The sequence below is a fragment of the Canis lupus genome, chromosome 9 (assembly GCF_048164855.1).
Source record: "Canis lupus baileyi chromosome 9, mCanLup2.hap1, whole genome shotgun sequence".
NCBI classification, from domain to species: Eukaryota; Metazoa; Chordata; class Mammalia; order Carnivora; family Canidae; genus Canis; species Canis lupus.
In genome coordinates this window covers 54,870,133-54,897,333 of record NC_132846.1, presented here as the reverse complement: position 1 = coordinate 54,897,333, position 27,201 = coordinate 54,870,133, and the positions used below count along the sequence as shown (strand labels likewise).

The 27,201-nt window shown below is 38.4% G+C and overlaps 1 protein-coding gene and 1 long non-coding RNA gene across 4 annotated transcripts in view; one reads left to right on the top strand and one right to left on the bottom strand.

Annotated features, from left to right (window-relative positions):
* TSHR (thyroid stimulating hormone receptor) overlaps positions 1 to 27,201 on the bottom strand; it is a 154,224-nt gene that overhangs the window by 25,456 nt on the left and 101,567 nt on the right. For 2 of the 3 annotated variants that reach the window (XM_072839570.1, XM_072839568.1), the window contains 5 exons: positions 23,942 to 24,016; positions 21,371 to 21,445; positions 19,891 to 19,968; positions 15,186 to 15,254; positions 4,129 to 4,206 (listed from right to left, as the gene is read on the bottom strand). In XM_072839570.1, coding sequence (XP_072695671.1) covers positions 4,129 to 4,206; positions 15,186 to 15,254; positions 19,891 to 19,968; positions 21,371 to 21,445; positions 23,942 to 24,016 — 375 coding nt within the window. The remainder of the gene's footprint in view (positions 1 to 4,128; positions 4,207 to 15,185; positions 15,255 to 19,890; positions 19,969 to 21,370; positions 21,446 to 23,941; positions 24,017 to 27,201) is intronic. The other variant, XM_072839569.1, reaches the window with a different exon arrangement.
* Positions 15,147 to 27,054, top strand: LOC140640329 (uncharacterized). The gene is made up of 3 exons (XR_012037002.1): positions 15,147 to 15,478; positions 24,393 to 24,460; positions 26,829 to 27,054. It is a non-coding gene; the product is annotated as an uncharacterized lncRNA (long non-coding RNA).

The following is a 27,201-nucleotide window of genomic DNA, read 5'->3' as shown; positions in this document are numbered from 1 at the left end:
AAAATTCATAGCTAAGACCTATGTCAAGAAAGTTTTCCTGTTGTTTTATTCTAGGAGTCAAAAGCTTTTTCTTGTTTTCAGAATATTACTATATAAGTAGTTAAGTTATGGATGAAAAGCTATCTCTCTGAGGATATTTGTTATAATTTTATTAAAGTTTTCTTTTTTTAAATTTATTTATTTATTCATGAGAGACAGAGAGAGAGAGAGAGATTGAGGCAGAAGGAGAAGCAGGCTCCATGCAGGGAGCCCGATGTGGGACTCAATCCCGGGTCTCCAGGATCACACCCTGGACTGCAGGCGGCGCTAAACTGCTGCACCACCAGGGCTGCCCTTATTAAAGTTTTCTGTTTCTTGCTTTACCTCTATTCCTTTAAAGTTCCCTTCTCTGTTCTAGTCTCTGTTTTTCATGACAACAGCTTTCCCCTAAGATTTGGGGACCCTTGGATGCCTGTTCATGTTTGTGGAGGAGGCTTATGGAAAGCTCTATGTGTGTTGGTTTGTTGCCTGATGGGCTTTACTTCAGTATCTTTGGGGAAATATCAATGAGCATTTTTTGTAGGTTTTTTCTTTCGTTAGGATTGTCAGCCTCCCCAGAACTGTAATCTCCCGCCTGGAAGGCATTAACTTTGGTGACAATACTCTGTGAGTTGAGTGGATAAGAAACTTGTTGGTCTTATATTTTAGTATGTAAACTTTTACATAATCCTGTTTGCAGATAATAGTGTTTCATTTCTACCCTCAATGGTGCCTATTATCCTTCAACAGTGGTGATGTCACTTGAACAGAAAGTAAACTCTAATCTTCTTCTGGGGTCAATAAAGAGTAGTTGTTCACCTGTGCAGGTTGGGAGAGGAGACCTGGGGGAACAGGTGAACATTTTAAAGACTTCTGACTTCAGTGTCACCTATACCTCACCTGCAGAATAATTAAGACTTAACTGATGAAACAGTTCCTAGATTTTGTGATTTTGAATCAGCATAGTTAGCATGCAGTTCTCTCTTGGTTTTTCAAGACACTTACCACTTACTCATATGTCACCTCTTCCCCTCACTTTGTCATTGAAAATTTATGCTTTTTAATTTATGCTCTTTTTTTAATAAAGTATTCCCATTTTAATGTTGTCTAAGGAAGGATCAGTGAAAATTACTTTGGGGGGGAGGATTATCAGAAATCTCCCTTCTATTTATTGAGATTTACTCCATACTTACACCTCCCATTACCACCTACATCCCAAAGCATCTCAAATACATCTCTAGCCCTGATCTCTCCTATTGCTTTCACATCTGTAGGTATCACTGCTTGGATGTGTCACAGGTGCCTCATAATGTGATTTCTATTTAAAGGCTATAGCATTTACAGAAGTGTGATTCAAATATTTATTGTGTACCAGGCTAATTTTGCTAACATTTAGTAAGATAGCACTGTGTCTCAGCCATTGTAAGATGAAGTAGAACTGTAGAAATAAAACACAAATCCTGACCTGTAGAAGCTTCTGGAGAGATAGACAGAAACATGTTCCTGGTGCTTTGAGATACATACATACATACATAGAGGTACTGGAATATAGAAGAAAAAATGTATATCTTTACCTAGGGAGGAAGGGTTAAGAATAACTTCAGAAAGAAGGTGATTTTTACTCGAATGTCAAAGTGGTAATAAGTGTTCATCAGATGGATAAGGTTGTGGTAGGATTTTCCAAGCAGTATGAAAAACAAGAAAACAAGAACTTAACGTTGCCATGTACGGAGCATTAGGGGAGCTAATATGCCTGGATCGTTGGTCTGGGGTGTATAGTGGTAGGAGAGACAAAGCTGAAGATTATAACAGAGCCTTGCATGCCACACCAAGGTCTTTACCCTGAGGGGTATAGGAGACCAGCATTACATGTTAAAATCCTACTTGCATTTTAACACACAGAGGTTTGGGGAGGATGGAATTGAGAGGGACCACTATAGAAGGCAAAGGGAAATTTGGAGGCTCTTGTCATCTAGACTAGTGCTATCAAAGGATGGTGCCCATTGGCTAACTTATTTTTATGAGTCCTTGACAAACATAAGAAGCTTATGGTATAATGCAAGCACACTGTTCAGTGGGGCAACTGTGCTCTCATGGGAAGATTTTCTCCATAAAGGAAGCTGTATTTTGATTCCTGAGCCAGCCATTCATCTTGTAGAAGACCCCCAATTTGAGTGTATGTGGTCTTTATTATTGGTCTTTAAATTCTTCCAATGTCACATATTCACAAGCAAAAAATGTTTGAGTACATGCCTTTAACATATACACATTTATGAGCTTTACATACATATTACTGTAATATACATAATACAGATTATAAAAAACTCTAAACATAAATTTAAAAAGGATAAGATGAAAATAAATAAGTAACATTTTCTTAAAATTTCACTAAAGTGAAAGCAGTGTAATTAAATATACTTCACTAATTTCAAAAATTGCTGTTTAACCCTTTCTGATGTAGGTATTCCAAAGGTCTGCTTCTGGTTCAGTTTATTTTGGTTTTGGTTTAAAGGGCTGTCAATGAAAAAGTTACTTCACAAAGATAGATGGTTCCACATGGAATAAGGCCAGCTTGGCAGTACTTACGAAGTTAAGATTCTCATCTCTCAATCCAATTCAGGAATTAAACACATGTTTTTATTGAAATTCATATTCTCAGATGTCAATCAGTTGTCTTTGCACACTAACCTAAAGGTGTTTCATTTTCATATTTTATACAAATGGATTTTAAATACACTGTAATTATTAATTTGAAATATATTTCAACAGGGTAAAATTCAATTTCTGGCTTTAAAAAAACATAATTTTCATAAGTGACATTCACCATTCTCATCAGGAAAATCACATAACATGGAAATGTTTTTAAATACTTGTTTCTAAAGGCCCTTTCCAAAGCACAAATTTCTTCAGAAAAACAATATTCATTAGTGAAATATCACCTTTATCTTGAAGGGGCAGTTAAAGTTGTCTTTTAAAAGTATCTTCTGTGTTTAAAAAAAACACAGAAAAGGTCAACACATTTTTTTTCACTTGTGTTTTTATAGAAAGAAAAACATTCTAAGTACTTTGCCATGAGTTAACAAAGAACCCCCATGTGGTACAGTAGATTTTTCAGGGTCACTTTGCTTTCTCAGATGGAACCTATCTGTTGAGAAAATAAGGTTACGAATTCACTTAACTAGGTGTATTTAATCTGAAAGGGAAGCACAATTGTTAAAAGTGAGAGTATAGATGTTAAGTCTTTGAACTGTGGATCACCCATTATTCCCTGGGGATGCATCCATTCCCTACCTGACACCTGAGGGACCGTAGTCATTTGTGGATAAAATAGTAGCAAAACTTGATTTGCTCTCATTTTTAAAAACTTAAGTATAAATAGAACTTCTAATATTTCTTCTTGCCTCTAATGGATTAGCTTGTATCTCTCCTGGGGTGCTATGTTCTTCTTTGGCAAGGACTTGACCAGATGCTCAATGGTGAGATTCTGAACAAAGGCAAAACCAGAGAAGAGGAGAGATGGTACTGATAAACATACTTCAGGGAGACAAAAATTGTCAGAACTTGATCACCTATTAGATATGGCGATAGGAATCGAAGAAATGCACAAATAGATATTTTTTCTGCTGTTTTAAAAATAAGTATGTCCCATCTTTTCCAGTGATTGTAAATTTTACCAGAAACGAACCAAACTATACTCTTCCTTCTTCATGCCACGCATTGTGCAGAGCACATTCACACACATCTCTGCATAGAGTGCCTTCTACCTATTTGTAGATCTATATCTCAGAATTTTTGCAAGTAGCAGCTGCTCAAAGCTGTCTGTTTTTTTTCCACAAGAGGGCCTCTATGAATGTCCACACCAAGGTGACTTCCTGATGAGGCATCAGGATGGCATGGTGGAGTGTAAGGCCTTCTGAGTCTCAAAGAACAAGGACTTTCTTCCAAGCAGTAGCCTAAACCGCTGGGCAGGAGAGTACTGGTGAAAGTCTTCAGCCAAGATATCAACATTCCCTACCCATAAGCATCATCTACTCCTCTTAGTGACCCCTTCATTCCAAATAAAATAAAATAAAATAAGGACTGACATAGTCTTTTGTATGCCTTACTCACAGCAAGGTTGGTCCACTGTACACTCCTCCAAATGCATCTTTGTCGATAGCTGACAGGTATTTATTCTTGTTCAGGTAACTAGAGAGAGAGAGAAAAAATGAATAAGGTGAGGTTAAGCAAATTAATATAAATACCAAAATGAAATGTGAGCACAGTCTCCCTAGCTATTGTTTTTTGTTGTTGTTGTTGTTGTTTTGTTTTGTTTTTGTTTCTTTTTTTTTTTTAAAGATTGATTGATTTGAGAGAGAGAGCAAGAGAGAGAGCACACGCACAAGCAGGGGCAGGGGCGGAGGGGAGAGGAGGGAGAGTATTCAGCTTGATTCTCTCCAGCAGACTCTCTGTTGAGCTTGGAGTCTGATGCAGGCCTCCATCCCATGACCATGAGATCGTGACCTGAGCCAAAATCAAGAGTCAGATGCTTAACTGACTGAGCCACCAGGTGCTCCTATTAACTGGTTTTTAAGAATTTGGAAAACACCTACCTTCTTCTGGCTTAAGCACTCAAAACATCCTAGGTTTTAGTTGTACAAAGTTTACACATATTATGGCAGATGTCTTTGGAAGTGAACACATTTATGATATAGTTTGCATATCTAGATTTTATAAAAGTTGCCTAATTCCCTATTTGTAGGCATACCTCAAAGATACTGCAGGTTTGGTTCCAGACCGCCATAAGAATGGATTTTTTGGTTTCCCAGTGCATATAAAAGTTATGTTTACACTATATTACTGTCTTATAAGTGTACAATAGCATTATGTTTAAAAAACTAATATACGTACTTTAATTTTTAAAAAATGCTAACCATCATCTGAACTTATAGGAAGTCACAATCTCTTTGCTAGTGGAGGATCTTGCCTCAGTGTTGATGGCTGCTGACCGATCAGAGTGGTGGCTGCTGAAGGTCAGGTCAGGGTGAATGTGGCAATTTCTTAAAATAAGACAGCTGTGAAATTTGCTGCATTGATTGACTTTTCTTTTCAAGAATGATTTCTCTGTAACATGTGATGCTGTTTGATAGCATTTTACCTATAGAACTTTCAAATATGAGGTCAGTCCTCTCAAAACCTGCTTCTGGTTTATCAGCCAAATTTATGTTATATTCTAAATTCTTTGTTGTCATTTCAACAATCTTCACAGCATCTTCTCCAGGTATAGATTCCATCGAAAGAAACTACTCCTCATCCATAAGAAGCCACTCCTCATCTATTCAAGTTTTATCATGAGATTGCAGCAATTTAAACAAAATAATAATGAAAAAGTTTGAAATATTGTGAGAACTACCAAAATGTGACACAGAGACATGAAGTGAGCAAATGTTGTTGGAAAAATGGCACCAGTAGAGTTGCTTGATGCAGGGTTGCCACAAACCTTCAATTTCTTAAATGCAATATTTGTAATAAAGACTGTCAGAGATTCAGATTTTTTCTTTGGGACAGGGTTGCCAGATTTAGCAAATAAAAATACAAGATGCCCAGAAAAACAATGAATAATTTTTAGCATAAGTATTCCCCATTGTAAGTTTTGAAATATTTTTGTACTAAAGAGTTGTTTATCTGAAATTCAAATTTAATTGGATGGCCTGTATTTACTCTGACCATCCTATTTTAGAGGAAGAGCAGGTTATACAGATAAGATTACAGAGAATGAATGTGTAAATGAGTGAATAAAAAAGTTAATGCACATCTCTTCCAAAATAGTGAGGTGGGTTACACATGTGATTGCTTTAAGGAAAAAGTAATAGAGAGTGAAAGAAGAGAAGACTCAGGATATGATATGATGGCCCATTGACTTTCTTGATGGCAATGACAAGGCAGCTGATTTACAAATCCCATAGGGTATGGCCCAGACATGGCTTTTTCAGGCAGTGGCTGGACACTAAGCTTTCTAGGACATTGTTAAGTTTTAAATGGAGGGGTTTCATTAATCTCATATATATACAAAAACCCAATTAAGGTGCTACAGGAGCTCATCTGTGCCTTGGGGTTGAATGGCTATCGTGTAAGGCTGTTAATCACATGCTTCCTTGGTCACTGTTTGTCCCTCAACTCACAATGTCCATGGAATTCCTTTGGTCAGTGATAGCTAGAGTGGGCAAGAGCCACCTTGGAGAAACAACAGGAGAGAAGATCTTGAACAGCATGATTTTGTAAAAAGGCAACTAAGCTAAGCATAAGTGTGGCACTGGCTTGCATCTCTTTTTGTATTCTTTGGACCATGCAACTTGCAGATCACATTCTGTTCCCGGACTGCTGAAAATCAAGTGAAGATCAGTGAGCTCATCTCAGTTTTTCCTCTTCATCTCAGACTGCTGCAAGAGAAAATCGGCTTACTCTAATCATTAAAAATTATTATAAAACTAAATAATTGCTTGTCCAATTCTGTAGTGTTTTCATCTGATATTCAATACGCCCCCAAGGATAAGGAGAATGGTTGATAAGCATTGTAGTTTACCAGAAACACTGCAGAAGATTTCAAACTGGGAAAGCCAGCCAGAGTCCAGAGGGGAGAAGGAGGATGGAGAGAGGGTGCAGCCAGCTTGAACGGAGATGAACTGGCTCTTGGGGGAGATCCCAAGCTGTGTTCTCTAAAACCAGCAGGGTTGTTGGGCACTTTATCTTTTAGAGATAATTAGGTGTTCAAAAATGAAACTATCACGCCATGTTTAGCAGTTTGGAGGACTTCCTTATTATCATAGATTGTGATAATTCCATGAAGCTTTTTACCTTGGATTCAGATTGCTGATGATACTTTCCATTTGAAGCTAAGAGAATGAGATGGGGCCATATAGCCATAAAACCCTTAATATCCAGGAAGAAAGTGCTTCGATCATCCCTATTTATCATATAGTGTTACCTGGAAATGTCAGTCTATTTAAACTGGTTCGTTCATCATGATCTAGGCTGATTGCCCTAGAATCTACATTCTATAAACTAGCTTGGGTAAATCAATCACAAATCTTGGTAGGGTCTCTGGGTAAGCTACACCAGACAATCGTTATTTTATAGGGTTGGGGTTCGTGATCATTTAAGAGAACTTAAGTCCTTTTGCAAGGACATGGTGAACATAAATGAAATTAATAGTCAGTATAAAGTCTTGGAGTCAGAGTTGAAAGGAGAAGCTTCTTGAAAGCCAGGATTTCTAAATACAAATACTGTGAAGGCTTATAGGAAAAGAACAAGCATTTCCTTTTAAAATAACATAGACACTGGTACATGTGCGTTCAATGCCTTTATACTGTTTGCGCTGTACATTTCACAGATGTACAGAAGAACAATGTGGTCTGAAAAATGAGGATGGTCAGAAATGAGTTGGGGAAGAATGTCATCTGATGAACTAAGTATGATGGATACAATATTATAGCCCACATCCTTCTTCATTGTACTCATTTTTGGCACATAGCAGCCATTCAATAAAAACCTGCTAGATGAAAAAAATGAAAGTCCAGTTGTTGGGTAACTGTTAGCTAGAGGCACCCTCTATATTATGTTTAGGTGAAGAAGTGACCTGTGTCAGAGGGAGGAGTATGACACGGTGGGTTGTAGTTGCTGCTGAGCTTTGCTCTCTCAGGAATTTTGCGATACATTTCAGCTCCAAGATGGAATTTCAGCCTGAATTTCCATAATCCCTTTTGGGTAAACCTGGGCTGGCACCTGTTTACATTGTGAGACTCAGGGGAACACTTCTGTAAGAAACAGTGTTCCCCCTCATAGTATTGATTATTTGGAAGAATTAAAGGGAACCTGTGCCCAGCCCTCTGCTCCATGGAAACCTTTTCGATTGCAGAAGTCAGGAGACCTGTAAACATTAACAGGTAGGAAAATGCTCAAGGTTTCAACAGAGGTAAAAGGAGGTAAAAGCCAGCTTTGGAGCATATCTGACAAGCTGTTCAAATACTCTACGAGAAGTAATAGCCTGCTTCATCCCTTAATCTTCTCTATCATCATCTTGTCCCAGTGCTTCAAGCTTTGGTGTTTTGCTTCTAATCAGCTAATGTGTGATGCTAATTAGCACACATAACTTTTGTTGACTTCTTGGTTCATAGTGATTAGTGTTTCCGTGTGTTCTTAGCAGATCAAATGGTATTTTTTTTCCTGCCCAAATGTTTACTGTCAGATAGTAGCTAGTTACTAGAGTTTGACAATAGAAAATACAATACAGGGAATCAGACATTCTGAGATAAGCAACATATCCCCATGCCAGATCGTGTGGAAAGAGGATGGAAAAGAGGTTCCAAGGAATGAATTTGTGACTTTGCTTATGACTGGGAGCAGTTCAACTTCTGCTGAGCAAGAAATGCTTGTATTTTTGTTAATTTCACATCTGAGTGATGACAGTGTGCTTGGTTCCACATGAAATCACAGGGCCATGTGCTTTTACACATCTGCCATAATGTTCATGAACTTGTGACTAATTACCCAACTGCTGCTGAGGCATCAGTGCTTATTCTCAGTGTGGAACTTGACCAAGTTGGCTGCAAGTTTACACTTTAGTTACATTTTAAAAAAAAGTCTAAATGAGGCTAAATTTGATAATTTTAGTAAATTGACATGAGGTGAATGATGGGGAATCATTACTCCAAAATCATTACTTTTGGAAGATGACACATTATTTGAATTAGAACCTAAAGATATTTGAACAAACTTTTGGAGAATTTACCAAGTTGCTCACATGCTATGTGTAATCTTTGAACACAAATAGGATCCTTATAGGATACTGATGTGCTCACGTTAGTTTAAGATCACAATTAGCATTGAGACCAGAGGCATCAGGCCTGTGTTAAAATCACAAAGTGACTACTACTTCATTATGACTGTGGAAACTTGACCATTGTTTTCTCCATCTGCTACTCAACCCTTATCTTCCTGTAGTCCCAAACCTCCTTAGCACCATCACCACTTTGATTTTACCTTGGATTTACGCAATACTTTTTACTGAAATGCTTAACTCTAAGAAAAAATAAGTTTCCATCAACCAGGAATCAAACTGAGGGCAGAATGAAAGAACATTGTTTTAGGACCGAGTTTCAAGTTTGAATTCAAAATACTAATTGGAAAAAAAGATCTTTGTTTTCTATTATGATTGAATCTGAACTTTCAAACCCTGAAATATTTTTTTTCCAGATACTTATCTTTAGCCCATACTTGCCTTTGATCTTTATCAGGAATTGGGAGAAATACACTACATATTTTATCATACAATGGTCATCCTCACTGAATACCCCCATCTAGACCAGAAGTCCACAAACTATGACCATCTGGTCAAATTCTGTCTCCCACCTGCTTTTGTAAATAAAGTTTTGTTGAAATACAGTCACAGTCATTTATTTACACATTGTCTGTGGCTGCTGCCACATTATAACGGCAGAGTTGAGTAGGCACGACAGAGATCTTATGGCCCACAAAGCCTAAAATATTCATCTTTCCAAAAATGTTTGCTGATCTCTGATATAGACTTCTAAAAATTCTAAAAATCAAGAAACAAATGATTCTCACTTAAATATTTCCTACATTAGTTAAATCCTTCTAAAACTTTAATATTCCACATCAAAATGTCAAGAAAGTATAGTGAAAATGGTGCAATGATTTCCTATCTTTAAAGGGATAGTTTCAGTAACTACGAAAGGCTGTAATTCAGGGAACCAGTGAATTAAAATCCACTGTCTCCAATAGAATAATTCTCCGCCATTAGCCAAGCCTCTCATGGGGCCCATGAGAAGGTCAGAGGAGAAAAATGGTGAGAAGGTAGAGTCTTCATACATAACCTCTTCATGGGTTTAATTTCAGAAGATCGCTGGAAGATCTGAAACACTACCGGCTCTTAGATTCTCCACAGGCTGCCTTGAACATAAACCTCATTAAACTTATCTGTCACCCAACAAGGTGGCATGTCAAAAGATTCTTTCTTGAGTAGCATATCCTGAAAAGTGTTCCGTGGCACACCAATCCAGAGAGATGCTCCTGCAACCAAGAGCTCCCTGGGAAGCTCTGCATATTGTATCCCCGTCTTGGACACTAGTAATTCAGATTGTCCTATTAAAAAGACCCAATAAGTCCACTTTTATACTTTGTTGAACTTTATAAGGCTATGGATAGCTTTCTAAAAATAACATACATTAATTTACCATGGAAAGAGAATTCAAGTAACATAATTTGGAAAATGCCATAAGACTTGGGGAGAATCAAAAATAGAAGTTATTAAAAATAAAGAAAAAATAAAATAGAAGTTATTGTTCTCTTGTTAGTGTTTCCATCTTTTCATTAGAAAGTGTCTCTAAACTCCTTTGACATTCTACAGCTGATTTTATGACCGGAGCCATAAAATAATATGTTGCTAGACTTACACTGAGAAACACAGAGCACAATAGTCTCCTGAATACAGAAGATTTACTTTAAAAATCTCTTGAAGTTTTTGTGGAGTCCTTTAAACATAACAAAAGGCCAATTTATGACTAAGCATGAGATGTTTTGAAGTAAAATAGTCAATGTACATAGCCTAACTTTAACCCCAGTTCTTTGAATTCAATAAAATTTTTACACCAGCCCTTTCATTAAGGTGTCTCCTACTCAGACCTCATTTGAAAGTTCGCTAAGTTGGTGACCTTGCTGCATTGATAATGTCAGGTTCTTATTGATGAATGACACTGTTGCTTGGTGTGAGTCTTTCTGAAATTTCTACTGGTTATACCTTGAGTTTTGAGTGGACTCTTTTCTCTCAAGAGTGGACTCTTCTCAGCTATATGATATCTTAGCTTCTGTATTTCATGCCTGTAACAGACTGAGCTAAGAAGTGTTCTTAGTTTAGTGTTCTTGGCCCATTCTCTTGAGCTAAGTAACAAGAAGTAGTAGGCAGAGGAGTTGGATGTCCAAGCCTAGGTGGTGGCTGCTAAGTCAACAATGACGAATCCCAGCAGGGTTCAGTGAAGAGTCTCGGAACCGGGGAATCCGGGTCCTGGTTTTGGCTTGGCCACTAGCTAGTTCTATCAAATTAAAAACCCATGTTAAGGACAAGTTTAAAAAGCCATGTGTTCACTCTTGGCTTCATTCCCTTTGTGTGCAAAATGTGACTATTGTACAAGAAGAACGATAACATAATCCACAGCAGTGGTTCTTAACTTTCTGTTTTGTTCGTGTTTTGTTTTTATTAGTTTCAGAGGTAGAATTTAGTGATTCATCAGTTGCATATAACATCCAGTGCTCATTACGTCACGTACTCTCCTTACTGCTTATCACCCAGTTATCCCATCCCCCCACCTATCTCCCTTCCAGCAACTCTCAGTTTGTTTCCTAGAGTTCAACATCTCTGATGTTTGCCTTCCTCCCGATTTTTATCTTAGTTTTTTTTCCCTTCCCCTATGATCATCTGATTTGCTTCTTAAGTTCCACAGATTAGTGAAATCATACGGTATTTCTCTTTCTCTGACTGGCTTACCCTCCAGTTCCATCCAGATTATTGCAAATGTCAAGATTTCATTCTTTGTGATGGCTGAGTAATATTCCATTTTATATATCTGCCACATCTTCTTTATCCAATCATCTGTTGATGGACATCTAGACTCTTTCCATAGTTTGGCTATTGGAGACATTGCTGCTATAAACATGGGGGTGCAGGTGCCTCTTTGAATTACTATGTTTGTATCTTTGGATAAATAGGTGGTAGTGGAATTGCTGAGTCATAGGGGATGGTTGGTTCTTGACTTTTACTTTACATTGGCTGCACCTAGGGAGATTTTTTAAATCCTCATGCCTTGGCTACACCCAAACCAATCACACCAGAATGTTTGTTGGTAAAATCTGGACATCAGTGCTCTCAAATCTGCCAGGTAATTTCAATATTCAGCCAGTAGTAAGAACTATGCTATTTAGACCTTAAAGGCTGAATTTTGTACCCCATATTGCTGTTCTTTAAAAAATGATAACTGAGAGTGATTGAAGGTAAGACCTTCCAAAGACAGGAAGGATAAAGAGGCAAATAGCAGGATAAAGAGGCAAATAATTTAAAACCTAGCTCCTAATCATGGGCTTTAACATCTTTTGCTTGTGAATAATAAAACTTTTACTAATAAATGACCCTATATCCAAGGTTTGTTTCTGGTTCTTATCTGATCCAGCATTTTGGAAAGACAGTTGTGGTTCAGGAAAGAGTCTGCTGGACACATTGAATTCAGGAGCCTTATTATCAGATCTGGTCTCCCTGGTTGAAGGTTTCTTCACCCTCCCTACCCCTGCCCTTGCTAATGTGGTTCTCTGTTGCCTTAATGCTAACATCTTGATGCACCTGCTATCTAGAATGGTGTGATAGTTTTCTGAAATCTTTATACCATCAGTATCTGCCAATTGTATTTTAAGAAGTTCCAATTCTCCACTTTCTTCACAGAAGATCTGAACTTGGATGATTATTACCCTTAAGGCCATGGGTTTCTAGGGATAGTTGAATCAAAGAGGAAAATATTTGGTTAGATTCATGTAGTATTAAGGTTGAATGCTTAGTAATTTTTTAAAATGCAATAAATCTAGGGGAAATCATGCTTATATCTCCAACTAAGGAGGTCAGTATTATTGGATATTTAGTGTTTAGTCACTTTCAATCTCAAATACACATTTTGGATTTGGTTCATTTCTCCCTAGTGTACTTTGGCCCTAATATTGCTGCCCTCAAGATGACACCACTAGAATGAATGCTCAGTGTAGGCAGGGAGCACGTTGATCTTGTTCATCTTTGCATCACCAGTAAATAGCACAGTACCTGGCTCATTGTAGATGTTCAATAAAAATATTGAAAAATGGATGAAGGGTTATATGATATTTGTATGATAAAGTTAAGATGGAAGTAATGTCTTTCCAATACTATAAATAAAACTGATGTGTAAGTATTCATGTTATCACTCTATTGAGTCTTTTCAGACTTCCTCGGTAATTGTGCATTTTAAAAAATGACTAATAACCTGACTGAGATAATTTAGAGAAAGTATTCATAATAGCTATTTAATAAAGACTATTTATTTTTTTATAATATCTATTTAATAAAGATTTAATAATGAGGAAAACCAAAAGCCTGGCAAAAAGTGAGAATACACTTCAAACAAACTCAGAAAGCCATGCTGAGGTATAATGATTTCCAAACTTATTAGCATTTATTCTTTAAAAGTGGAATTTTATCAGAACCCAACACCTAACTCCCAAATCAGAACAAGACTGCTTTGGGGTGCTTGGGTGGCTCAGTCAGTTAAGGATCACCTTCAGCTCAGCTCAGGTCATGAGCTTGGTGGGGGGGATTCTGGGATTAAGCCCCCGCTTAGGGCTCCCTGCTCAGACAGGAGCTTGCTTCTCCCTCTTCCTCTATGTGCACTCTCCCTTTCTCTCAATCAACCAACCAATGAATCAATCTTAAAAAAAAAAAAAAAGAACAAGACCACTTCATTTACATGTATTTTGTTTGTTTGCACCCAAGGTCACTGCATATGATTGTGTAGGATATTCACTTCACCCAGCTTAAGTGTGGTCCATGGAGCATCATCATCATCATCACCTGGGAGCTTGTTAGAAATGCAAAATTCTGGGCCACTTAATATCTGTTTAATCAGATTCTGCATTTAAATAAGATCCCAGATGAATTATATGTTCAATAAAGTTTGAGAAGCAGTGTACAACACAATGGATCCAGGACAATAAGCCTTCAGATTTGTGGTGACCACTTCCAGAATATAAAATAACTATGTATGAAATATTTAAAGGGGGAAAAAAGGTGGAGTCACAAAAGAGTAAGCAATAAGACTGTCAAAAATGAGCATGCAAATGTTTTGAAAAAGCAAATAGCAATTCTGGAACTGAAAAAAAACACTCAGTGATGTTTTATAAGATAAACACAAAAATCTGTGGTTTGTTGTTCTAGTTGACTCTTACCATGGTGTTTTTTCTTCTCCTATGTGTGAAGTTTGACTGTGATTTTGATGGGTATAGATCTTTAAAAAAGCTGGGGGCCTTCATTGTTTTTTTTTCCCCTCTGCAAAGGTTTTCATTTATTTCTGCCAGGAATCAGAAGATACTGCAAGGGTGGTACCAGTCCAGCTCTTATCCAGGTTTGCTGGCTTAATCCAGGAGTTTCAGGTTTATATTACTTCCCTGTCTTCTCACTGCACTGCATACAGCCTTGCCTCTTGGCACCATTGATGTTGGTTGCTGCCCCTAACAAACTCAACCTTCTTTAAGCATCCAGCACTTTGGTTTCAGCTCCTGGTTTGCTAGTTTATTTCCCTTTCTTGATGCTATGACAGAATATAATTTTTTTAAATGTATGATCTAGTTGCTTTATAGTAGGAAGACTCTACAAATTAGTCCACCACAATATGGGAAGCAGACTCTACTAAAGTTGTTTTTTCACTTATTAGATATTAGGTTAAAACACAAATTAGTATGGCTGAACCAGTCCACAAGCTCTTAGACACAAAGCATGCCCTGGTGTAGATACTGGGGGCCACAAAGACCTGACAGGAAAGTACAGCAAACACAGAACCGTATATAAGTGACATTCTTTTTGCCAACAATTTAGGCATTATTTATTTTTTGGGGGGCAGGCAAAAGTTGGGTATGGCTTTTTAGCTATTTCTGAAGGAGTCAGATAAGATATAAACTAAATCTTTCTGAAAATGTGCCAGAAAAAAACAAAAAAGAAAAACCTTTCTGAACAGATTTGGACTTAATTAAAGACATGCTTTACTTCCTGTACCTATACAATGTACCCTCATGAACATTTACACACACACACACACACACACACACACTCCTACAAGGAAATTGAAGGTGACACCCTGGTTCTCCATTTTATCAAGGATAAAAGCTTTGGGATTTAGAATTGGAGTCATTGTAAGTGTTTGCTAAAGCTGGCTCTTGTCAAGTTCCTTAACATCATCCCCAAGTTTTGATCATACTCACTCTGGGGTTGAGGAATGCTCTGGACGAACCTTTCTCTAACAGAATTCTGACCCATTAGATGCTCCCCCATTGGATGGGGTTGGGAATGTGGAGGAAGATAGTGGTTTCCATGGCTACCCTTGACTTACACAGCATCCAGTTTTGTCCCATTGAAAGCATGTCCTTGGATTGAAGTAAAGCCATTGTTGTATAGTTTCCTACAATCAACAGAGAGAGGAGGAATCAGTGACCTATAAGAAGTGAGGGTTGGTCTTCATTTCTGCAGAATCAGAAATGTGCATGAAGGTTCTCAGGTCCCATAAGAAAACTTTACAGTATGTTTTGCTTCAGACATAGAATATTTCCCAGTTTGAATCCCCATTTTCCAGACAGCTCCTAGTAACTTCAAGCTGTTTCTCAGAAAAGCAATGACATGCCACTGGTAAGAATTTTTAAAAAATATTCTACCTATACCCAAAAAAGAAGAGTTTCAGGTAATAGTTAACCCAATGTCAATAATGGAGGAATAACTTCAGTTTCTTAAGACGAACATTTTCAAAGACACTGCTCATCTGAACACATACATTGGTTTTATATTTTTCTGCTTAAATTGTTGTTTCAGATTTGTATTTTATCCATATTTTTATCCTCAGGGCTTATCATAGATTAAATGCTTAATGATTGCGGGCTGAATTGAGTTAAACTTCAAAGACAAATCTAAGAATGTAGATAGACCATGTCCTTTTGTGGAAATTTTGATGTTTTAAATTGTTGCTATGTTCTGCAACTAGTTCATTAATGCAGTGATTCCATGGGCTGGACTGAAGTGCCCTTTCCTCTGTCTCCTAGTCGGTCTACTAAGAGGTGAAGGGGACTTGCCAAAGAAAGACACACTGATATAGCACTGTTGGGACTCAGGATTTGTGACCTCAAAAGTGATTCTCCCCACCCACCTAGAGGAGAAGGAGCTCTAGCCATGGAAGCTCTGTCTCCACAAGGATGCATGGGAGTTATTGGCATGTGATAAGAGAAGGCAGCCATGACCCCAGTCAAGTACAACTAGTAGCAATTGTAGGGGAACTCTGAAAATGACTCTGTCCACCACCTATCAACTCTGGTGACATATTAGGAAGCTTACAAGAGACTCTAAATTTGGAATTAGACATGGCTCTGTTGCTTCACAGTATATGGATCCTGAGAATTTCCTAACCTCTATTGTTCTTGGTTTTCTTATCTGTAAGGATTGATAATAATACCTAATCAAAAAGTTGCTGGGAGGATCAAATAGCTGTATATTTATGAGTGTGGGGCACTTACAAGAGGACCACATTAAAGGAATACCCTGAAAAATTGGATTTATCCTCCACTGTTGTAAAGAATTGGGAGTAATCTTTGTTGTTATTTTTGATTTGTTTTAAATAATAATCACACAACGAGTTTAATTCCAGCTACTAATATGTCCCGGGTTAGGACTGCAGGACACAGGGGAGCTAGGCACAGAGGCTGAAGAGAATTCTGAGAGATAAGTTATTCTTTTTCTGAACTAGAGTTCTTTTATGTATGTGTGAGAATTATATACTTGGGATTCCTATTTTTCTAAACTTTGTTAAGAGTCCTAGACAATGAAAATATTATTTGTTGGAATTACATTTCAGAGATTAAATAAAACTCTTTTTGGGAAAATTGGCCTTGGAAAGGGAAAATAAGGAAGGAAGAAAAAATAGTGAAGAAGAAGGAAAAAAAGGATTGCAAACTTTGTTTTTTTTTTTTTAATTTTTTTTTTAATTTTTATTTATTTATGATAGTCACACAGAGAGAGGAGAGAGGCTGAGACACAGGCAGAGGGAGAAGCAGGCTCCATGCACCGGGAGCCCAACGTGGGACTCGATCCGGGGTCTCCAGGATCGCGCCCTGGGCCAAAGGCAGGCGCCAAACCGCTGCGCCACCCAGGGATCCCGGATTGCAAACTTTGATTGGAACTTTATCCTACCAGGAATGTGTATACAAATTTGCTGTTGGATGCATAGCCTCTCATGCAGTTTTTTTTTTGAGCATGAACTTCAAAGAAGCAAGGACTTTCAGAAATGTAAAAATAATCATCTGAAAAGATAATGGGCAACCAATGCCATCCGCAACTCTCGATTTCAGAAAGCATAGGATTCCCTCATTCAGATGTTTTTTATTTTTTTTTTTATTTTTTTTTTATTTTTTTTTTATTTTTTTTTTTTTTTTTTTTATTGGTGTTCAATTTACTAACATACAGAATAACACCCAGTGCCCGTCACCCATTCACTCCCACCCCCCGCCCTCCTCCCCTTCTACCACCCCTAGTTCGTTTCCCAGAGTTAGCAGTCTTTATGTTCTGTCTCCCTTTCTGATATTTCCCACACATTTCTTCTCCCTTCCCTTATTTTCCCTTTCACTATTATTTATATTCCCCAAATGAATGAGAACATATAATGTTTGTCCTTCTCCAATTGACTTACTTCACTCAGCATAATACCCTCCAGTTCCATCCACGTTGAAGCAAATGGTGGGTATTTGTCATTTCTAATAGCTGAGTAATATTCCATTGTATACATAAACCACATCTTCTTTATCCATTCATCTTTCGTTGGACACCGAGGCTCCTTCCACAGTTTGGCTATCGTGGCCATTGCTGCTAGAAACATCGGGGTGCAGGTGTCCCGGCGTTTCATTGCATTTGTATCTTTGGGGTAAATCCCCAACAGTGCAATTGCTGGGTCGTAGGGCAGGTATATTTTTAACTGTTTGAGGAACCTCCACACAGTTTTCCAGAGTGGCTGCACCAGTTCACATTCCCACCAACAGTGTAAGAGGGTTCCCTTTTCTCCACATCCTCTCCAACATTTGTTGTTTCCTGCCTTGTTAATTTTTCCCATTCTCACTGGTGTGAGGTGGTATCTCATTGTGGTTTTGATTTGTATTTCCCTGATGGCAAGTGATGCAGAGCATTTTCTCATGTGCATGTTGGCCATGTCTATGTCTTCTTCTGTGAGATTTCTGTTCATGTCTTTTGCCCATTTCATGATTGGATTGTTTGTTTCTTTGGTGTTGAGTTTAATAAGTTCTTTATAGATCTTGGAAACTAGCCCTTTATCTGATATGTCATTTGCAAATATCTTCTCCCATTCTGTAGGTTGTCTTTGAGTTTTGTTGACTGTATCCTTTGCTGTGCAAAAGCTTCTTATCTTGATGAAGTCCCAATAGTTCATTTTTGCTTTTGTTTCTTTTGCCTTCGTGGATGTATCTTGCAAGAAGTTACTATGGCCGAGTTCAAAAAGGGTGTTGCCTGTGTTCTTCTCTAGGATTTTGATGGAATCTTGTCTCACATTTAGATCTTTCATCCATTTTGAGTTTATCTTTGTGTATGGTGAAAGAGAGTGGTCTAGTTTCATTCTTCTGCATGTGGATGTCTCAGATGTTTTTTAAAAATGCCTAGTGTGCCTCGTGCTCGGTGGGACAAGTTGCTGCTTTCACTTGAGAGGGCTGCTGAGGATATGGGTTTTTTTAAAAAAAAAAAAAAAAAAGCTGAAATGTGAAGGTAACCTTTGGTAAAAAATTGAGAAAGGAGTTGACACACAATAAATGGTTAAGTGGCACAATGGAAACCTTTACAAAGGAGGCAAATAGCCTTCAGGTTTGGGACTGAGCACACTAAGACTCCAGGTTTTTGGGGTGTTGTCAAATGAAATGGTGGCCGAAAAAAATCTCTCATCTTTTCAAAAGACCTCTCCTCATGTTTCAAGGAGAGAGATGAACTGAAATGCTCCACTGCTGGTAGAGGCTCAGAGGTTGAGGCAGCTTCATTGGGCTTAGATTGATATAGAATGGCTTGGAAGTAGCCCCACACTAAGAGTTGTGGGGATGCTTGGATCAATTTTCCTGGGGGATAATCCAATCAAGTTTGTATATGATAAAGAACCCCTGGACTGTAGTGTGACCAGATCAAGGGAACTGGGTAACAATCAAGGCAAAGAAGCTACCAGGCCTGAGCTTGGGCTGCGGTACTGAAGCTAGAGAGAAAGGATCCTTTGGACAACTCTAGTTTGTGGCTAATTTGGTGAGAGAGGGGAGTTCTCTATCAGTTTGGGGAATTAACTTATCTTTTATACCTCTACTAGACTTCTTTATTAGAACATTTTGTAATTTTCTCTGATAAACACCACCTTTTGAACATCTAAAGAGCGAGACCCACTCAAACTCTGAAAAATAATAATGTAGAGAAACACTCTTTTCTATTCAATATGACTTTGTAGGAACTTCATAATAATTGTGATGACTGAGTTGAGTGTGAGTGCAAAGAGCATGCGAAGCTCTTGGTTGCACCACTTTCTTATTCAGTGACCTTGGATAAGTCACTTTAATGTGTTCTAACCCCCGGTTCTTCCCCTATACAATGGAGATATACTAGAATACTGTATTTTACAAGGTCTGCAGGTCAAATCTGGTCCACTACTTGTTTTTATAAATTAAATTCTATTGGAAAGACAGGCTCACTAGTATATGTACTGTGTATGGCTGCCCTTTCCCCACTATGGGAGAGGTAACCAGTTGCCACAAAGGCCATGTGGTCGGTAAGACCTAACAGTCTTCTCTAGATAAAGTGTGCCTACCCTACCACTTATATAAGGGAATACCTGTCTTATTACTTAAACCATTTTATCATTTATTTGAGTATCATACCATAAGGCAATGCTCTTATTTAGCTATGTGAAACCTTTAGTTAGATCATTAAGCACATGCTTGATGTTTCTTGGAGGGGCTGTAAGATATGACAATGGTCCAAATATCAATTCAGTTGTTAGCCGGAGTGGGAGTGGCAATACTCACAGTGTCAGGGTTTCATTGCACAGCCCCTGGAAAGCATTGGCAGGGATGGAAGCCATGTAAGGGTTGTCTGTGATTTCACTACAAGAGAGGGACAAAAACACTTGGTGAAAAAAATGCTTTCCTTTTGGTGCTGGGCTGACTCTTGCTCCACCTATGCACTCAAATAAAGAACTTGATGCAATTTCGTTTAATCTTGTTCATTTTTAAGTTTCGCTGACCCTTCTTAGCTGCTGGTGGCTCAGAGGGTTCAGTGAGCTAGTGAGAGCTGTCCCAGAGGGACACGCACTCACAGCTCCACAAATGTGCAGTAAGTAATTGGGCTTTTGATATGGGCTGAAGTCCCTAACTAAATCCTCTTTGCAAGGGGAGAAGATGGGCCTTGAAGACTTCTTGTAAGTCTGTGACAGATACTTTGTCCTTAGCAACTAGGATTTTCTAAGTGTTTGAAACCTCTAAAAAGGGTTGGTAGAGTGGGATCAGTGGATTTCTTTCTACGAGTGTTACTGAAGTGTCCTCTACTTGCAAAACACTGCCAGGCAGATGCTCCTGGAAAACATTTCTGTGCCAATCTAGTTGCTAGAAATCTGCCTTCTGCAGCAAAGAAGCATGGTCAATTTTTTTTCTGGCAAAATTCTGAGAGTTCAGATCCTATCACTCCACATTTTTGTTGACTTTGTAGTGCAGACTTAAAGACTTAACTATGTATAAGTCCTTTTATCTTTATACAATTAGGTAAGACACTTGACTGTGCCACAGGTTTTGGAAAAGGGCACATGGCCACCAATCAGAAGCCACAGGAAGTAGTTTGAACACCACTAGTCACTGCTCCATGAGACTCTGCTCACAAAATCACTTTAATTTCCTATTCCTCCATTTCTTCATTTGTAGAATGGAAAAAACTTATAACTTCCTTTTATGCCTTAAAGGTGGCTGAAGAGTAGCAAACATGATAATGCTATGGGAAAGTGTTTGAAAAGCTATTAAACCTTATGTGGAAAATAAAGTATCATCATTATCATCAAATTTTCCTTCTATTCAATCACTCCCATTAGCAAACAAACATGCCATAATTTGTCCCATCAGACAACAACAACAACAAACAAGAAACCTTTGCTCCTGATCTAGTATCCTGAACTACTGAGATATTGTCTGCTCTATTTAAATAGTAAAACCTTTTAAAAGAGTTTGTAATGGTCACTCTCTCGAGGTCTTCCCTTCTGATTCTTCTTGAGCCAACTCCAACCAGACCTCACCCTAGAGCTCCATTGGAACTGCTCTTGTCAGAAACACCAGAGCTCCATATTACTAATGGTCATTTCCCAGTCTCTGCCTTACTTCATCCACCAGTGAATTTGTCACAGCTGATCACTGCTTCCCCTAGAGACAGTTGCTTCACTTGGTTTCAACCAACCCCCATGGCTGCACCCTTCTTCTTGTCAGTGACAAAATACTGCCAAATATTGCATGTGCGCATACTTACAGTATAAAGAATACATCAGTGGAATAAACTTTGGTCACATCAGGGAATACTCCAAGTCCAGTGTTGAAAATGCCACTAAAATGCATGAAAAAGAAGAGAGAACAGAAATAAGGTAAGAAAATCAACACATAGGAAGTAAAATAAGTTAATAGCTGAAAGCATTGGTTCTGAAGTCACCCTAGAGTCAAATCCTAACTCCTTCATTTGAGTGACCATGGGCAAGTTCCAACCCTTGGATGAAATGTTACTTCCTGAAGATACAACAATCTGATTCCATCCACCAGTGTCAATACATTTTTTTCTCTTTAGAAAAAAATGAGGATTGTTTCAACCAAGCAGGCATCCTATAAATAGGAATTCAGGTTTCTTTCCATGTGTGCATGTGTGTGTGTGTGGTATTTCCCTGTTTTAACTGGAGGGCATTCCAGGCTGCAGTGGAATAAAGAGAGGATAGGCCAGAAAGACAATATAATACCCAACTCCAAGCCAGGCTTCCTCTTTCAAACTTCACATTATATTGTGTTCATTATTTTGCCAAGAATTATTTTCCCATGGCAGTCACCTGGGAGTAGGATGGCAGCAGTGCCATTTAGGAAATAAGTCTAGACAAGGAATAAAATCAATCAAAGACAATGTATTCACTTTCCAAAGTTTGTGTCATCAGGGCAAAAATGTCAAGACTAAAAGTACATAAAACAGTATGAATACAGCGACTCTCAGGCTCCTGGTTAATTTAACATTTGTTGCAGCTACTAGAACATAGGTAGTGGAAGTGGAGATGCTTTTTTTTTTTTTTTTTTTTTTTTTTTAGAGGCATGGCATGGCATGGCATAGGATGAGATTTAGCCAATAGCAGTAAAGCTTTAAAGAAAGTCTCCCAGCTAGTTCCATTGATAGACCTTCTTAGGCAAATTCTGACCTGACTCCTTTTAGTGGGGGAAGGTATACGATTTAAAGAGAAAACAGGAGCCAGAGATCTGTCACAAAAAGCAAATGGGATATTCCAGATAGCAAAGGAAAGAGTTGAGATTCCATGAAGAGTATCTGAAGAACAGTAAACAGTGAACAAACTAGTCAACTGTAAGAGAGGTTCATGTGGAAATGTGTGTATGTGCCCAGGGTAGAAGCCTTGGGGTTAAGTGGGGACCATATACTGGGGCTGAAAATGCCAGATTAGGGACCAGGACCTCTCTTTTCTTCAAAACCCCAAAAAAGTCCATCTCCTTTCTGATGTGTGTACTCTAATTAACTCTACCTCAAATAAGGTATGTACCTCTTATTTATCACTTACCATTATTCTCCAGTAGAAAAGGAAATTTTTGATTTTATATACAGTATCTTCTGAACTAGATTTTAAGCTTCTTGAAGGTAAGAACAATGTTTTATTATCTTACAGGTTCCCTACAGAGCCCTGCAGATATTAAAGGAACATCATATCAACTAATTATTGATTGATTGAAACTCAAAGTCCACACAAGAGTGATTGCCTTGTCTCATAAGTTTTTTTTATTTCCTAGATACCCCTCCAGCCACATTTCCCATCATTATCCTCTTCTATGCTCCCTGCATCTCCCACTCCCACTTCTTCAATACTGGACTATTTTTAGGGCTCCAAATGAGCTTTATGGTTCTACACCTTTGTGTCTTTATTTTGCTATTCCATACACCTGTATTTTTCTTCTCCCCTGCCCCTGTCTTTCCCTGGATAACTTCTATTCATCCTTAAAGACTTAATTCATAAGATATATATGGATATACACTTTTATTTAAAAGCCCTAGATGGAAACAAATATCTTAATAATGATTATTTCTGGGTATTGGGATTAAGGTTGATTTAAATTTTTTCCTCTCATAATGTTTTTGTGTTCTAATCTTTTACAATGCATGTGAGCAAGAAAGAAGGGAAGAAGGGACAGATTCTTCCAGTTGGTGTCTAGAGGACCTAAGGCCATACATACACATTCATTGGACACATTTTTACTGAGCACCTACTCTGTGCCAGGCAGTAAAAGCACAATAGAAAGCAAAAGTGCTGTGGTCTCTACTCTCAGGGAGTTTGTAGTTAGCTCTTAAGGTGCCCAAAGCAAAGCAATAATAGTGTTGTCCCTTCAATTTTTGTCCCTCAAACCTCCAAGAATTTGAATTTTGCCCTTTGTGGCCTTTTTTCTGTGTAATGGTCACTTTAATATTGCTGTGATACCTATTTCCTAATTAAATTGAGCAATGGAGCTTCAAGAGTTTTTTGTTTTATTTTGTTCTGTTACATTCCATTTAAAGACTGTACGTATCATGGTATTTTCTCCCTTGTTTCCCTTGGATCAAGCCTTTGGTCCTAGCATTATGTGCTGACTTTTAAATACGTTTTACAAATATGGATCATTTCACTCTATACCTTGTCTGATGGGTAAGTGTGGGGAGTAAGTCACAGGATAAATCACATCCTATACCATATACCACTAAAATGATCCTGGCCCACATCATCCTAGGGTGACTCCTGGCAAGCAACAGCATTATAATTCTCTTAAAAAAAACCAAACAACCCAACAAGGTAGGATGGGATAGGATACTTACAGGAACTTCAGGAGTGGGAGCTCTTTTAGGGCGTCAGGGTCTATGGATGTTAAGCTTCTGGTATTCCGAATCTCTCTGTAAGAGTTACAGGAAACACCATACACCATGGATGTATTCACCATAATACATCCATTTCTGTTCTTCTCAAAGTAAAAATATGAATCAGGTTTAACAAATGTTCATGAGAAGAAGTCACATTTATGTGGTGCCCTAGGGAGTGTTTCTACTGGGAATCAGTCCCATCAGCAAGCTCTTCCTGGCTCCTTCCAGGGACACATTGGCTAATCAGCTCTCCCCATCACTGACCTAGTTCCAGTCCATTTGAATTATGGGTGATCTTTCTCTTAATTGTAGTCTCACAACCTTCCCTCTGACCAACTTTTTATATTTAAACAGAAAAAAAAAACCCCTCCAATGGTTTGTTAAGAACAAATATCTTTATTATTAATAGGATGGATCCTCCCCTGGAGTGGGAAGCTGAGCAGACTAAATGATGGATGATAGCAAGGCAGTAGAGTGGTAAGCTTCCTCTGTCGCTTGCTATTTTGGAGGTAGTGGATGTAGTGAGTCTTAACAGTTCACTTGAGTTTATTTTCTATACCAGTAACTTAAGACTTTAGCACATGTGATGTGACATCATGTATGTCTGCAACTTACATACCTAGATTTATATACATCCCAATCAAAATGCATAGTTAGCATTAGTGAAGTTCATGACTGTTAGAAATAGGTTCTTATTGGTAAAATTGAATGTATTCAACACTATGTAGATTGGTTGAAAGAATTTAAAGGCACTCCCTATGCTTATATAAGGAGGACAGAAGAACCCAGTAAGACTTGGATCCTTTCCCCTTATGGATGGCACCTAAGGCTAAAGGAATCTGCATCTACTCACTGATAGTAACAACTAAAAGGCTTAGGATCTGGCTGGAGGTTTTTTTTTTAAACAGATTTATTTATTTGAGAGAGAGAGAGAGAGAGAGAGATGGAGAGTGCGCACGAACAGGGGGAGTAGCAGAGGGAGAGGGAGAAGCAGATTTCCCTCTAAGCAGGGAGCCTCAGGCTGGGCTCAATCCCAGGACCCTTGGATCATGACCTGAGCCAAAGGCAGATGCTTAAAACCAGCGAAGCCACCCAGACACCTCTGGCCCTGGACTTTTAAAAACGGTTTTACTGGAGGAGAACTTTCATAAAATTCATGTATTGCAGGTATAGAATTAGGTAATTTCTAGCAAATTTATAGAACTGTGCAGCCATCATCACAACCCAGTCTTAGAACATTTCTATCAAATGACAAAAGTAACCCATTTGCAGTTAATTCCCACCCCTCCCCCATGCCTAGGAACCATGGATCTGCTTTCTACCTCTGAATTTGCCCTATCTGGACATTTCATATAACTGAAACGGCATCTTCTTTATCTGACTTCTTTCACTTAGTGTGATGTCTGTGTAGTTCATACACCTTCATAGAATCCCTCAAAATCAAGATCGTACATGGAAAGAACCACTTTAAAGTAGATTTAAAATTCTGTCCTAAAATAAATAAATAAATAAATAAATAAATAAATAAATAAATAAATAAAATTCTGTCCTAGTTTGAAATGAAAAACCCTGTTTTTTGGGAGCTCTGTGTGTCCTGGGTAAACTGGGATTGTTGGCTACTTTATTGCACAATCCCATAGCTGTTCTGGCTTTGTCCTGCTAAGATACTTTTAGATGCTGCTGAGTTGAGGTCTTCTCTCTCTGCATGGTGAGCAATAATCTCATCACCAGAGCTATCCATGTGGGGAGAAGGGTTTGGGCTGCTGTCAATCAAATATAAACTAGTTAGGAGAGTTTGGAAACTGAGTGTGGTTTGTGGTCTGGCAAACTGCTCCATGAGAGACTATTGTTGAACGAGCCAGACTTGAGTGAGTGGCTCAAGAGACTGTCACAGTGAAAGGCAGCCAGCTGAAGCAGCTTTAGAGGTAGCGAAAGAGAGAAGTGAGCAACTGCTGTGGGTTCCAGCTAGTTCAACTAGGCTGCAACCTACGGGTGGCTCTCAGAGCAGAAAGAGGAGGCTGTGAGGAGAGGGGAGACGCAAAAGAAGTGGTTTCTTAGGGGAAATATAACATAGACAAGAGTTACCACAAGAAAATATCAAGGAAAAGAAGCTGCTTTCTGAGTTAAGAAGACAGTCAGCTGCTCATGCTCCCAAGTGACTTAAAAAAAAATCTGTGCTGAGATAAAGATAAATACTGATGACCTCACTTATATGTGGAATCTAAAAAAGCCAAACTCAGAGAAATAGAGAGTATTGTGATGGTTACCAGGGGCTGGAGGAGGGTGGTGGTGGTGGTGGATGGGAAGGTACCGATCAAAGGGTACATCTATTTATAAGATTTATAAATTCTGGGGATCTAATACACAGCATGGTGATTATAGCTACTAATATAATAATGATACTGTGTTACACACTTGAAAGTTGCTAAGAGAGATCTTCAGTGTCCTCACCACAAAAAAAAAAAAAAAAAAAGAAATGTAATTATGTGACAGGATGGAAGTGTTAGTTAATGTTACAGTGGTAATCATTTTGCAGTAATATAAGTGTATCAAATCAGCACATGTACACCTTAACTTTACCCAGTGTTATGTGTCAATTAGATCTTAAAACTAGAAAAATATAATCTCTGCCGAAGCACAGAAGGGCGGCGGGGGTGGGGTGGGGGGGTGAGGGAGAGGCATGAACTGCCAGCTTAGCTAAATGGAGACAGATGTCAGAAGTGAAGGCAGTTGGTATAACCTTTTCAAAGATGGGAAGCAATTGCAGCCCAAGAGTGCAGGAGGCTAGCTATGTTGCCAGGAAGCTAGGAACACCAGGAGAAAGAAAACACCTCTATAATTCCAGCACGGCAGGTTGGAATAAAGCCATCCCCCCAGAGTGAGTCTGGACAAGAGCTGAGGATGGCAGTGCCCCTGGATCAGCAGCCTGGGTGCCCGAGTGACTGCATGGAGAAGCACTGACCTGCGCACCTGTCACTCCACCAGTACTGTCCCATGAGCAAGAAATAACTTTCAGTTACCTTAGGGCTGTTACAGATTTTTATTTTTGTCTATTTCTTACGGTTGTTAAACTACCCAAACTAATACATAACAACAATAAAGTTCTTAAAATATAGAGCACAGTGTGAGTTGTGGTCATCTCTGGGTTTGGGAGCTAGGAATGTATAATTTTCATTTTTATTTTATATATATATTTTAAAAAGATTATTTATTAGAAA